The sequence below is a fragment of the Schistocerca gregaria genome, chromosome 4 (assembly GCF_023897955.1).
Source record: "Schistocerca gregaria isolate iqSchGreg1 chromosome 4, iqSchGreg1.2, whole genome shotgun sequence".
Taxonomy (NCBI): Eukaryota; Metazoa; Arthropoda; class Insecta; order Orthoptera; family Acrididae; genus Schistocerca; species Schistocerca gregaria.
In genome coordinates this window covers 767,990,442-768,005,526 of record NC_064923.1, presented here as the reverse complement: position 1 = coordinate 768,005,526, position 15,085 = coordinate 767,990,442, and the positions used below count along the sequence as shown (strand labels likewise).

Sequence of the window (15,085 nt, the reverse complement as noted above, 5' to 3'; positions counted from 1 at the left end):
CACACATGTGTCAGTGTAGACGGAAAACTATTTACCCTGTGGGTCCCCAGCTTGATAAGACTGTGCACTGCAGGATATGCGTTGTTAGTAGTTTCCGTGCCATGACTTGCCTTTAGGCCCCGGCACTGTGACGGCGACATAGGCTAGAAACACAAGCACCAGCGAGCATTACAGTTGCCGGCGTCGTCATGGGTCTGGACAGAGTGAGCGCTGCATTATGAAAACAACAGGCAGCAGTGCTGCTGCTATTCACAAGTATCGACACTCTGAAGAATGAAGAGAGTTCCTCTTTCCGTACCGGGTTTGAAGAACTGTTTGGAAGTTGGAATTATCTGGACATTTGAGAATTGCTCCTGGGAGAAGCCTACCACCAACTACGCCACTGATATTTCAAGAAGTTACTTCGAAAACGCTGGTTGCAGTGTGCTATCTTCGAGCATTTCACGAGCTGTTTCAGAACAGCTGAACATTCTATGGTCCACCGCTGGACGAGTACTGTGAAAAACAGTGAAATAGTATCCAGGCCCTCTTCGACGTCTTTGATGGTCGTGAAATTGAGCAACATTGGTAACGTGTAACGTAAACATGGTACGCAATTTACAAATGTCGCGCTCTCACGTGGAACTTAAATGTGTTTCTCCAAAAGGTGTATTCGTTATTTCTTCTCCGGGTGTCCTTACGAGCTTTTCCACAAAGTTTAGTTGTCCTGCGATCACTAGTTTATCATGGGGTTTCTCTGAAGTAGCGAAAGTTTAATCATAACCACGCTGTACATCTACTTTTATATATACTCGTCAAGCCACTGTACGGTGCATCGCTGATTGCAGTACTCCAGAAAAGGGCGCCCTATCGTCTTGCATGCGATGTACTATCGGGATGATACTTTTTGTTATGGACATCATGTCGCATAAGCTAATTTCAATTCCGATGAGATCAACAGGCTTTTATTATCAAACCTTATCATTAATATATTCCTTCTTAAAGAGCTAAGACAACACAAGCGGCAGGGCCCATCATTTTCTTCGTCCGTCCATAGTGATAGGTTTATTTCATACACCCACACCGGCTCCACTTCCTGCTTTGAAATGGCAGAAACACAAACACAAACAATATATTAAACGTGCATGAACCGTGCCACTGTCAAGAAAGTCATTTTCCCAACAGCTGCCATGTCCACTTTAGAAACGAGCACTCAGAGAAAGGTCTTAAATTAAATGAAATGCAACAGCGTAATTTTTTCATCCTACAAATTAGTTTAAATACTGAATTTTGTATATGTGTCATTGCTCATATAAATAACTAATTTGTTACTTATATTACGTATACTATTAAGTTTTTGTATAAGATAAATAAAATAATTTACATTAATTGGTTGAATATTAAAAAAAAGAGTTCTACTCTACTTTGTGTACATCAATGTTTATTTTATGCTTTTAGCGCGAATTACAAGAGATTGTAGTTCAGCGAAACGGATCGTTTGAAGAGAAATCGTCTAAAAATTTGTGAAGTAGATGCATCCTGTAACTGGTTTAAGAATTGTATGAGCATGAGTTCTAATAACTATCATACCGTCATGATTTACACCATATACACTCTAGATGTGCCGTCAGCATTATCACTATTTTACTTCACGCTACAACCGTTAGTGTACGAACGGTTGAAGTGGATAATAATGCTGTTCCGTCCCATGTTAGAGGTAGGAAAGTCTTTGTCTTACTCGGGTTGCCCAGAAAGTAATGCACGACATTTATTGTCTTCGTCAATTCATTATTGGACATAATCAGAATAACACAGACGAAAGAATAGTGTTTTATACACTCCTGGAAATTGAAATAAGAACACCGTGAATTCATTGTCCCAGGAAGGGGAAACTTTATTGACACATTCCTGGGGTTAGATACATCACATGATCACACTGACAGAACCACAGGCACATAGACACAGGCAACAGAGCATGCACAATGTCGGCACTAGTACAGTGTATATCCACCTTTCGCAGCAATGTAGGCTGCTATTCTCCCATGGAGACGATCGTAGAGATGCTGGATGTAGTCCTGTGGAACGGCTTGCCATGCCATTTCCACCTGGCGCCTCAGTTGGACCAGCGTTCGTGCTGGACGTGCAGACCGCGTGAGACGACGCTTCATCCAGTCCCAAACATGCTCAATGGGGGACAGATCCGGAGATCTTGCTGGCCAGGGTAGTTGACTTACACCTTCTAGAGCACGTTGGGTGGCACGGGATACATGCGGACGTGCATTGTCCTGTTGGAACAGCAAGTTCCCTTGCCGGTCTAGGAATGGTAGAACGATGGGTTCGATGACGGTTTGGATGTACCGTGCACTATTCAGTGTCCCCTAGACGATCACCAGAGGTGTACGGCCAGTGTAGGAGATCGCTCCCCACACCATGATGCCGGGTGTTGGCCCTGTGTGCCTCGGTCGTATGCAGTCCTGATTGTGGCGCTCACCTGCACGGCGCCAAACACGCATACGACCATCATTGGCACCAAGGCAGAAGCGACTCTCATCGCTGAAGACGACACGTCTCCATTCGTCCCTCCATTCACGCCTGTCGCGACACCACTGGAGGCGGGCTGCACGATGTTGGGGCGTGAGCGGAAGACGGCCTAACGGTGTGCGGGACCATAGCCCAGCTTCTTGGAGACGGTTGCAAATGGTCCTCGCCGATACCCCAGGAGCAACAGTGTCCCTATTTTGCTGGGAAGTGGCGGTGCGGTCCCCTACGGCAGTGCGTATGATCCTACGGTCTTGGCGTGCATCCGTGCGTCGCTGCGGTCCGGTCCCAGGTCGACGGGCACGTGCACCTTCCGCCGACCACTGGCGACAACATCGATGTACTGTGGAGACCTCACGCCCTACGTGTTGAGCAATTCGGCGGTACGTCCACCCGGCCTCCCGCATGCCCACTATACGCCCTCGCTCAAAGTCCGTCAACTGCACATACGGTTCACGTGCACGCTGTCGCGGCATGCTACCAGTGTTAAAGACTGCGATGGAGCTCCATATGCCACGGCAAACCGGCTGACACTGACAGCGGCGGTGCACAAATGCTGCGCAGCTAGCGCCATTCGACGGCCAACACCGCGGTTCCTGGTGTGTCCGCTGTGCCGTGCATGTGATCATCGCTTGTACAGCCCTCTCGCAGTGTCCGGAGCAAGTATGGTGGGTCTGACACACCGGTGTCAATGTGTTCTTTTTTCATTTCCAGGAGTGTATATACAAATACTTTTTCACGTAATCTCCATCCCGTTCTATGGCCTTCTTCCAGCGCCAAACAATGGCGTGTATGACCTGTAGGTACCAATCCTTGTCCTGGTAGCGGAGCCAGTGTTTCACTGTGTGAATCAGCTCCTCATCGTCCTCAAGATGTCTTCCACGAACGCATCCTTTAGTGGCCCAAACAAGTGGAAGTGCGAGGGGGCTAGGTCAGGGCTATCAGGTGTGAGAGCCGTGGATGGTCTCCCCGACCGCTGCAAACCATGGAGCTCAGCCGAACCGCCTTCTGATGACCTTATTCTTCGTTCCCAGCGACTAACTGTGCTTCTGTCGACAGCGCTGGCTCCATAGACTTTGCATAAGCGTTTGCGAATATTCTCGACGGTTTCTTTCTCTGCAGTGTGAAATTCAATGACGGCACATTGCTTCTAACGTGCATTACCTATAGACGCCATTTTGAAACTGCCCTACAGCTATGCTGTCTGTCGGAAGTGAAGGAAACTTGTCGCGCTCCCTCAGGAGACTTCAGATAGCACATACGTACCGTTTCTCATTCGTAACACAGTTTTCGGCTGAGAAAAAAAAATCCGGTGCATTACTTTCTGAGCAATTCTCGCTTTTATCTTAATTGAGGGTCTCTGTCTTCTCTTCTCAACTTCCTGTACCCTTTGGCTCATGAAAGTTGACAAGACCCGTCACAGGCAGCTGATATCATCATGTGAATGGCTAAAGACTTTTTGCTACCAGTCAAGTTGAAAGGTAACTCAGGCTAGGCCTCAGGCAAGCTGTTGACAAGAATACTGTATTAACAGATAACTTGTTATTGTGTACAGTTTCTGCTATTTTCGAGACTCTTTTCTCCGAAATTGGGCTGAAAATTTGGAAGCTTCATAAACGTGTCGTACTATATATGCTAATAATAAACTAGTTTTTTAGGAAGAACACGGCATGTCACCTGATCCCACACTGAAACGCTCTTCAATATAGTATTGCTGCACATACGCCACTGATTCGAAATTAAGGGTGTGGGTCCATTTCTCTTGGCATCCGTCGATACTGCGGAAGTCTACGAGGGTTCTAGTCCGTCTTTCGCTAGAACGGACCTGTATCATCATTTCCTACATCTACATCTACATACATACTCCGCAATCCACCATACGGTGCGTGGCGGAGAGTACCTCGTAACCGCGTGACCGCTAAGGTCGCAGGTTCGAATCCTGCCTCGGGCATGGATGTGTGTGATGTCCTTAGGTTAGTTGGGTTCAAAATAGTTCTACGTTCTAGGGGAATGATAACCACAGATGTTAAGTCGCATAGAGCTCAGAGCCATTTTTGGTACCTCGTCCCACAACTAGCATCTTCTCTTCCTGTTCCACTCCCAAACAGAACGAGGGAAAAATGACAGCCTATATACCTCTGTACGAGCCCTAATCTCTCTTATCTTTGTGGTCTTTCCGCGAAATATAAGTTGGCGGCAGCAAAATTGTTCTGCAGTCAGCCTCAAAAGCTGGTTCTCTAAATTTCCCCAGTAGCGATTCACGAAAAGAACGCCTCCTTTACTCTAGAGACTCCCACCCGAGTTCCTGAAGCATTTCCGTAACACTCGCGTAATGATCAAACCTACCAATAACAAATCTAGCAGCCCGTCTCTGAATTGCTTCTATGTCTTCCCTCAATCCGACCTGATAGGGATCCAAAACGCTCGAACAGTACTGAAGAATAGGTCGTATTAGTGTTTTATAAGCGGCCTCCTTTACAGATGAACCACATCTTCCCAAAATTCTACGAATGAACCGAAGACGACTGTCCGCCTTCCCCACAACTGCCATTACATGCTTGTCCCACATCATATCGCTCTGCAATGTTACGCTCAAATATTTAATGGACGTGACTGTGTCAAGCGCTACACTACTAATGGAGTATTCAAACATTACGGGATTTTTTCCCTATTCATCTGCATTAATTTATAATTATCTATATTTAGAGTTTGCTGCCATTCTTCACACCAATCACAAATTCTGTCCAAGTCATCTTGTATCCCCCTACATTCACTCAACGATGACACCTTCCCGTACACCACAGCATCATCAGCAAACAGCCGCATTTTGACAATCCAGTTCATCTCGTAGAAAGTACGTCAATCTGACCAGCTTCCCAATCCGACCCCTCCTCCCTGCGAACTCCTTCGGTCGCAGCACTTCCCACAACCACCTGCTTCCTGACCACAGTGTGTTGGTGTGTTGCGGCAGGCAAGCACACCCTGCCCGCCGGCACGGACGTGCTGCTGGCGCCGTACGCGATGCACCGCCTGGAGCACGTCTTCCCCGACCCGGAGGCCTTCGACCCGGACCGCTTCACGGCGGACAATTGCTCGCGCCGCCATCCCTACAGCTACATCCCGTTCAGCGCGGGCCCGCGCAACTGCATAGGTAAGTCGCCCTGCCTCAGCCCTGCTCCTACTGGAACGTGCCAGCGCCTCACTAAGGTAGCCTACGAGAAAATGCTGCTCGCCAGTCTCGCCTTGACAGCTTTTTAAGCTGCCGTACCTTTCGTTTCATTTGTATCAGCGCGTATTGTAAATCTTGGCTGCAGTGTTTCCCCAACTGTTGCTTTCTTCGCGTCGCACAGATGATTCTGTACCCCCTACACAAATTCTCCTGCAACCATGACAGTGGCAGCATCGGATATGTTGTCTCACTGCAGGCATTTCGACCGAAAAATGCTGTATGCATCTATTGGGACAGATGGGACGTTCCGGCAAAAAGCAGGTTGTTGAGTTTTAACGTGTGTGAGACATTCTTCAATGAAATCAAACGATATGAAATGATCGTATGGCATTGTTGGCCTGGAGGTTCTATTCGGGTTTGGCCGCCAAGTGCAAGTCTTATTTCAGTCGGCGCCACATTGGACGAATTGCGGCCGATGATGATGAAATGATCATGAGAACAACACAACCCCCAGTCCAAGTGCGGGGAAAAGCTCCAACCCACCCGGGAATCAAACCCGAGCCCAGTCCATGGGAAGCAAGCACGCAGCCACAACATCTAAGCACGTGGACATATTCTTCAATACAAATGAAAGTTCAGGCAGTTCTCCCGTAACCGGAGCCACTAACCCACAACACCGCACTGTGAGTGGAAATATTCTGTCACCGAGGTGAAATTATTTGAACAGAAAATATATCGAAGAGATAGAACAGTTGGCTTACAGAACCACGCAGGATGTTAGAAACGGAACCCCCAAGTGACACTTGACCAATTAACTGCGATCGCTAGGTAAGAAAGAAAATCGATCGAATTTTAAATACTATTGGGGGAAACCATAGAGGGGGAGAATGGGACAACAGATTTGTTGCTAGTGGTAGCATTGGCCACAGTGCTTACCAGCGCATCAACGCTACATAGGAGGTCAGTGAGTTGCAGCTTCTACCTCAGGCTTGCGTGGTCTCCACTGCAGCGTCTGTCGATGTCATATGCCGCCTTCAGGGCGCAACCAGTAGTAAGCCTGGACTCTCGGAAGTACGTCGCCACTGTAGTGGAGGTCAGAACGTGCATCTATCTACCACCGTGGAGACTGCTGCGCCGATATTGACGAGTCACATGAATTAAAGCAAACGAGTGTGTGAACCCAGTGGGTGAGGCAGAGCTCTGAGTCCACAGCTGTTTCATAACCTGGAGAATGTGTCTCCAAGGTTAAAAACGTAGCCCACAGTGCCAGACCTCCATACCTACAGAGTAGCTGTACTGACTTACCCCTGTTACGTCTTTGTGACGGGGACGAGGACCCTTTTAGCCTGAGTGCTGTCCTTTCCACGTAGTGAAACTCGAAGACACTGAGATAAACCATTTCCTCCAAAAGCACGTCCACCACCAACAATGATTAAACTGCTTTTCCTAACGGCCATCACTATATTGGGAGTTTTAACAAAGATGACTCCTGGTAATCACAGAACTATTGTCAAGTCAGTCCTTCGACAGCAGACTGGTAGTTTCAGGACCGCACAGTATTGATTTTATGGGAGAGATTTGCGTATTATGTTTATGTACTTACTTAATACGCGTTTAGCTGACACGCGTTTGGGGTCATTCGATTTTTAATGTCATCAGATGTTAGAATCTGCGACCTAAATGTAATTGTCTGTATTTATAAAATGTTCTTTGGTATGGGATTGATGTAATGACTACCTTGGACTCGCCAACTTCAGTGTAAATTGTCTGGGAAAATCTGTGAGCTACAATCTGATAGAGGTGATAAATCTGTGCGTCGTGATGATGTTGATGTCGCGGTTTCTGGTAATTGTAGCGTCTTACAGGAGAAGCATACACTATAGAGCGCAAGGATTTTGCTCATATTTCGCAGGAGCGTAGTAAATACTTGAGCTGCAACAAATGTTGCTATCGTTCAATGCGCTTCTGAAGGTTTCTCGAGAAATCAGGATTCAAAGCCTTACAAGCGTGTTGTATACCACACGACGGCGTCAGCTGTCGAGTAGGAGATCGAGGTTTCTGATTAAAGGCTGCGTGGGCTCCTCTCTCCCTGGCGAAACAACAGAGGGACAAAGTTGGGGGATGCTACATCACCCGTTGCTTGTTGACAGTGACTGTCGATATCTGACTCTGGTCACCTTTGGCTGCCATAACTTTCTTAAAGCAACAGTCTACGGCTTTGTAGTACTTGAAATGATGCAAAATCGCCAGCTGTAACAACACAACTTTATTCCTTTTGTGTCATCGAATTGTCACTGTAGGCTTGCACCACGGGAAGTAAGGAGAGGATGTTGTTGGTGGCCAGTAACCTCATTCTATTGTACAACTGCACACCTTTATTAACAGGGCTCTTTATTCATAAGAACAGAAAGTCACTTAACATAGTCCAGGTATTGTGGTACGAGCTTTCTGTGATAGTCCACGTTAGCCTCACTACTGGTGAAGTGCAAGTCGCACTTGGCGCACTACTCTGGTCGCTGTGTGCTGCCTGCGACTGTCTACGACTAGGCTGCGACCGATGTCTCGAAGACTCAATGGATGACTGACTGTTGTAGATTGGCCTCTCCGGTCCGCGGTGGTGACATAAATACTGGCGGCCGAAAGGGCGTTGGATGCGCGTTTCTTGCGAGTCTTTCTTTGACCTCTACCTTCTTGCAGCCTCTTTGCTGCCTGGTATGCTGGCGATAGCTTATGCCAGCACAGTTCCTCTACTGGTTTCCGTTCACAAAACCATCATCAAGGAGGAAAGTCTGGAGATTAGTGACCATATTTCAAATTCGTAATTTTCTCACATAGATTGCTGTAATAATTAGCAAATATTGTGCCAGCAAGACAGAGGCAAGTTTATAGTGAGGTTCCATTTGTAGTGCTACGTACGTGTAAATCACCGCCGGCCGGAGTAGCCGAGCGATTCTAGGCGCTACAGTCTGGAACCACACGACCGCTACGGTCGCAGGTACGAATTCTGCCTCGGGCGTGGATGTGTGTGATGTCCTTAAGTTAGTTTTGTTTAAGTAGTTCTAATTTCTAGGGGACTGATGACCTCAGACGTCAAGTCCCATAGTGCTCAGAGCCATTTGACCTTTCTTTTTTTTTTTTATATCACCAATGTCCGGCTGTCCCTCCAGTGTTGATGGGTTTGTGCACCAAAACCGGTAGAGGGATACAGTTTTGATGGTACAGCTGGTGGTATGCAATGTCTTATTTCAATCTTTGGTTGTGTGGTGCTGCTAGTGTTAACCAGTTTGTGTGTGTGTGTGTGTGTGTATGTGTGTGTGTGTGTTTGTGTATGTGTGTGTGTGTGTGTGTGTACGTGTGTGATCTTTTGGCATATGCTACACATAACGAGGTTCTAAGTTTCCTCGTACTTCGCTGCCTCGTCGCATTTGTGTCTTCAAAATGACAAGGTGTGCACCACTCGAAATGTCAAAGTTTCTCGAAGACGTCACGCAGCTCCATTCCTGCACGATATTTGAGCATGTGTTGGATTACTTTCGGAGATATACTGCAGCTATATCAGCACATGCCCCGACATTTTCCATGCTGGATTATTTACCCTCGGTGTCGTATTACAGTAGAGCAAAACATTGTCTTCTCGTTATTTTGTAAGAACCTTCAGACCACAGACTGATACTGAACGAGTCGATCCTCTGTGTGCCCCGCAGGCTACAAGTTCGCCATGATGGAGATGAAGGTGGTGATGTCGACGCTGCTGCGCCACTTCCGGCTGGAGCCTGCCAAGGGCCGGGAGACGCTGCGACTGGCCTACCGCATCACGATCCGCGCGCGCGGCGGCATCTGGGTCCACCTGTCGCCCAGGACGCCGGCCTCTGCCTCCGCCGCCGCCAGCTAGCGGGCGGGCGGCCGAGCGCAACACCCTCCGCCAGGCACCGCGCGGCTCCCCGCGTTGCGCTGGGGCGCCCTCAGCTCTGCTCTGCACAGCGCGGCAGGGCGGCGCCCCTTAAACAGCGGGGTGGCCGCTTTCCCGCGGTACAAACGACCGCCTGCGTTCTGTCTGCGACCAGAGTCTGGGGACACACTGCGAGGGCGGACCAACTCTCCGGCCCAAGTGATACGCTTTAAGACTTTAAACCGCGTTACTCTTCTCACCCTGATGGTGGACCTCGTGCACTGAGGGCACACATCTCTCTGCAAAGAACCAATGTTTACTGAGTTTTAGTTTGCCGCTGTGCACTTTGCATTTGAGGATGTGCTGTCCATCTAGTGAAGTAATACTACCGTACGATGAGCTACACTTTTCTGTTTGCGTTCTGTGAACTGGACTCACAGTCTACAACCTCTCATTAAGACTGCACAGTCGAGAGGTGCAGTCAGCTGCAGAAGTCAAACTGGGGCAAGATAAGACTCAGCTGCACTCGTGTGCTGACATTCAGTACGAAATTTTTCGTAGCTGATATTTACAGTTTACGTGGATCAACAAGCAAAGCTACGAGAATTATGTCTTCAGCGAATGCACGCCATTTGTAAAGGAATAAACACATGATATTTAAAAACTACAATAAAAGTTGTTCTAATGCAGTACATTTCGCGTTGCTTTGCGCAGTAACCTGATTATTTACGTAAACTACCAACAAACACAGTCACTTAGAAGTCATCTGCAGACCTATTTTTTACTTCAGAATAGGCGTTTTATAAGCTCAGTATAGGTCCACTAGCGTGGGAACGTTTTCATTCTCAGCGTACTTCTGAGAAATATGCCCATCTCTGATCCTTTCTCAGGCTTATAAACATGTTCCTCAAAATTCACTAGAATGTCAAAGACAAGTTTATTGCTGTCTTCGTGTAGCGGGAACAGTTTGCTTCTTTTAAGGAGGATTTTGAATGTCATACATCCTTCGTCCAGAGTAAGTGTCACCAAATACTGTAAAAGAACTCTACAGAAGGCAACCTTCGTGTCTTCTGTGTGAACAGAATCGTTATACTCCATGAGTATACTCGTGGAGGGTACCATTGCTCATTTCTTTTAATTTTTATACCACAATGTATTCCAGCAGTTTTGCTTCATTATCATAATTTATGATCTTATTATTGTCATTCTTTAAATGTAATAGTCATTGATATGAAATTAGACTATTTATCTAATGAAGATTTTTCATCATTTATCGGTTAATTTATTAGTCACATAGGACAAATTATTATATACTTAAACTGTATGTGACCTGCTTTGGACAGTAGCGCTTAAGAGTCATATTTCAGAGTGTCCTCTCGGCGGATATCGACAAATCTGTGTATTCGATTCAATGCGTTGCTGTTCAAAGGTTTATCTATTTTAGCCTCATTCACTGTAACACTCTAATATCCAAAGCCTTATGTATGAAAAACGTATAACTATGTGAAAATCTTACAAATATGGCCAAATATATTTTATACTCTCTACCATGTGTGACTCATAATTACTGTTTCCGAACCTCCTCTGTTCGACCGTCATGGATGTTGCATTGAAACTGTTGCTGCAAAAAAGGTTTACTTCTGCTAACAATTAATTTATTCTTCAAGAGAACTGAAGTAACCAGTCTCATTGTGCTGAGAACGAGGAACATAAAAATACAAACTATACTGAATATGAATGAGTCCTGTAAGTATACAAGATTTCATCCAAAAAGTGGCATACAATAGAATTTTTGTTTGTTTCCTTACAAAGAAACGCTACAAACGTATTTCAAACTTTTTGAGATGCTTTTGTACGACAGTCAGTGAGGCTTCCGTTTATTATTGCTTGTACTGAAGGACAGAAATAGAAAGGAGAAAGAGAAAAGCATGTTACATTCGCCTGAGGAATATGCAACAAAACAGTAACTTCTTTTGCGTACCGAGTTGTATGGTGTTCCTTGTTAGGAACACCAGTGTAGGTATAGAAGAACAGTAGATTGTAGTATTAAAGGTAAAAAAAACTTGCACGATGCACTAACCTACGACACAATACTCCTGCACTAGGATAAAAATGCTTTTGACTACTGTGTGATATTTAGCGACAACCCGAGGCATGATGTTGCCTCCATGTCTCTATCATCTCCCCTCCACTATAGACCTCTTTACAGCATTGCTCCATTGTCATAGCCACAATCGAAAAGAAACCTGGAGGTGAAACACCAAAAAAACTACATTAAATGTGAAATTCAAATGTGTTGAGCTACCTGAGTTGTGGAATATGATTTTACATCTATGGATTATATCTAAGGTTTCTATGGTTTTTGTATTTCTGATTTTATACCCATTGGAAGGAAACAATATGAACACATGTGTCCACTCAAAATTTATCCAAGAGTAGGAAAGATTTAAAAATTGCCATTTTTGATATGTCTGATTCTGTGAGTTTGGAAATGTATAGTAACCTAAAACATAAACTTGAGACGACTCAAATAAAACATTTGATCTTCATATTCATTGAATTTTTTCTTACACATTACTTTGATGCCGAAATGGTAAGCATCTTTACCATAAGTGAATCTGATTATCACTCCTGTTCGCTTAAGACTTACTGCACGTATCATGTAAAGGTTCTGTAGAAAAACATTCACTACAAGAACCGATAATCTGTTGTGATTAAAACGTTACGCACCTGTCCATTTAATGCAATCCTGAGCTGACTGCTTCTATCCTGAACTAAAATGTATGTGATATTACCTGGTAGACAGCGTCTATTTCTGAAAAAACACAGATGTGGAACACATGCACACTTCAGTCACATGCAAAACAAACATACATAACTGAAACAAACAAATAATTAAATAAAATACCCACAAATATTATTTATCAAGTGCTGCTGCAGCAATAAATTACTTTGGGTTACTGTTTGATATTGACTAGGGAGCACAACTTTTTTGAACGGAAAATATCTTTCACAAATTTGATACGTACTGGCTTCATACTGTTAGTAATTTAGATCTCTTAGAATTCAGAATGTCCTTGCCAGGAAACTTCAGTTATTAAGCAGAGCAGTCAGCAAATAAGGAAAAGATCTTTGATTGGTATAATGTAAATGGCAAGAGTAAGGAACATGTGATGACATGGGTTTAAATAACATGGATGTAAATAGTTTCGACTTCAAGTCGTTGTTAACTGATTATAAAAACCTAATTGCTTCCCAAGCACTATATTTAACAGCGTGGGTCCACAGTGTCAATAGAGCAAAAATTGTTTGAACTTTATCTACAGTGTCAGCAAAATTTCGTTAGTTAAATTTCAGCTTTGGAATGACCACGAAGTAACAAAGTAATAGAAAACAAGTGTCCTCGGAATAAACCGTTATATGACCACACTTTGTTATGTGAAAAATACATGAAGTTCTGACATAGAACTATTCTTTGGTAGTAAAGATGTCATTTTAATTGGAGTTGTTACTTTAATAATATTTGTCGATGGTAGTTTTCAATTAAATGTAGGGTGAGAATCCGCAATGCGATTGCAGAGATACACGTTCTGCAGTTTCATACCTGAGACGGACGACTGTTGCAATATCTCTGGTACAGACGATCTGCTGTGTCGTTGATCGCTGACCTGGCATTAACACAGCGATGGATATTTCATGAATATAACATTGAAAATTTTATAAAGCTCGTTGCGCCTGCTATGAGGCGTTATACTGTCAAGATACACCATAAGACAAACCTTCCATATTTCAAAAAGGGACGGACAAACCGTATTAATTTAATATTATGAACATCGATTTTCAGGAACTGCAGTGGATTGCTGGTTGAGTATTAACTTTATCGTCTAGTCCGCACGTTTATTTGCACATTAGAAAATTAAATTGCTTAGAAGCTCAGACATCACACAGAATTAGATACAAGGCAAGCTCCAAACTCAATCCATTGGCATATAACACGTACATGCATTTTACTACAGTGTTCATAATGTGTTGTAATATAAATGAATTTTCATAACTTTATTTCTGATATCTGTGAAGAGTTCTGTGACCCTTATATATCGTAACCCTTCGTGGTGTCGTCTGTTATAAGCATTCAGTAGTTTTCTTTCCTTCAACCTTCTCTCTTTCCTTTCTCCTATTTTCTTCTTTCTGTAACGACATTTTTCGTCTTACAACTTCACAGACCAAACTTTCTCGCAGAACTTCTCCTTCAACCACTGATAAAGCAGCAATTAACGAACTTCCCACAACTTAATTCTGCATACACTACCACTACATTAGCACAAGCTCTCGTCCCTCCATGAATATAACTGCTCCTCAACCGCCTCTCCGTTTACAGTGTTTGCACCATATGTTAATTTCCCTATCGGGCGAAGCTCCTAAAATTACAACGAAATTTCATACATACATGGCAATAATGTTACACAATGTGTCAAAATATTGGTCTTGCACAACACATTACATTGCATCTGCACACACAAGGTCATTACAATGCAAGATAAGTAACATTAGCAGAGAAAGGAAAAAAAAAATACAGAATGAAGAAAACAAAAAACTACTTAAAGAGTTCATTAACGTTTTTACAAAACTCTAAACGATTAGTAGCAATGAAAGTACATACAAAGCGTAGGCAAAATATGCTCATTACAGTATATGCTATATACACAACTTTGTTATGTTAATATATATACAATGTATTTTAATTCAACAATCTAAAATTAGATCATTCTTGTGATTAAGTCATAATATTCAGCGAGTTATTGACAGGAATAAATTCTGTTCTTATACCAATGATATTATGTTTGTATCGAAAACTAAAAAACGAAAATCGAAATCAAAAGCAAAATAACTGAGACAATAATATCGAACAGCGACAAAAACAATCAGGGAAAAATGCCACATTAATATTGCTCAAAGTGGAAAATCAGGATCAAACTTTAAAAAACCATAGTATTTTACATTACATTTGCCAACTGAAATCTGAGATTTAGTAGAAACATTGCTTGAAATACTCGCTAGTTTCGTGATAAGGATAAAGTATATATCCTTAAATCCCCCACCCCCAGCCCACCAACCTTGGGGATGCCTATCAATATAAAACAGAGTGAAGTACAAAACATTAACATAGCACACAACAATAGCTACCTCACAAAGTATTGTCAGCTACATAATGTTGGCTCCAGCTGAAAACAAATAAATATCAGCTGCAGCGTTCTGACTTTTCATTGATTCACATCTAAGGAGCTTAAAGTTAACTCAGTGTATACACACTCAGTTATTAATACTGACACAATTAAAGTGTACACAATGGGGAACAGTTAGCAGATCAACTAATTCTAATATAAAATTGGCTTATTGTTTACGCTTTGGAAAGGGGTATCTTGAACTGTAATATCATAAATTGGACACCTCTGCAGGGGTACCAGATAAAGGTGGATATTTTGAACCGAAGTTAGATTGGTATCATATTA

The 15,085-nt window shown here is 43.8% G+C and overlaps 1 protein-coding gene across 1 annotated transcript in view; it reads left to right on the top strand.

Moving 5' to 3' along the window:
* Positions 1–11,125, top strand: part of LOC126266822 (probable cytochrome P450 4aa1) — a 221,698-nt gene extending 210,573 nt beyond the window's left edge. The window contains exons 11-12 of the mRNA XM_049971373.1: positions 5,489–5,668; positions 9,391–11,125. Coding sequence (XP_049827330.1) covers positions 5,489–5,668; positions 9,391–9,578 — 368 coding nt within the window. The 3' untranslated portion in view covers positions 9,579–11,125. The remainder of the gene's footprint in view (positions 1–5,488; positions 5,669–9,390) is intronic.
* Positions 11,126–15,085: the final 3,960 nt, after the last annotated feature.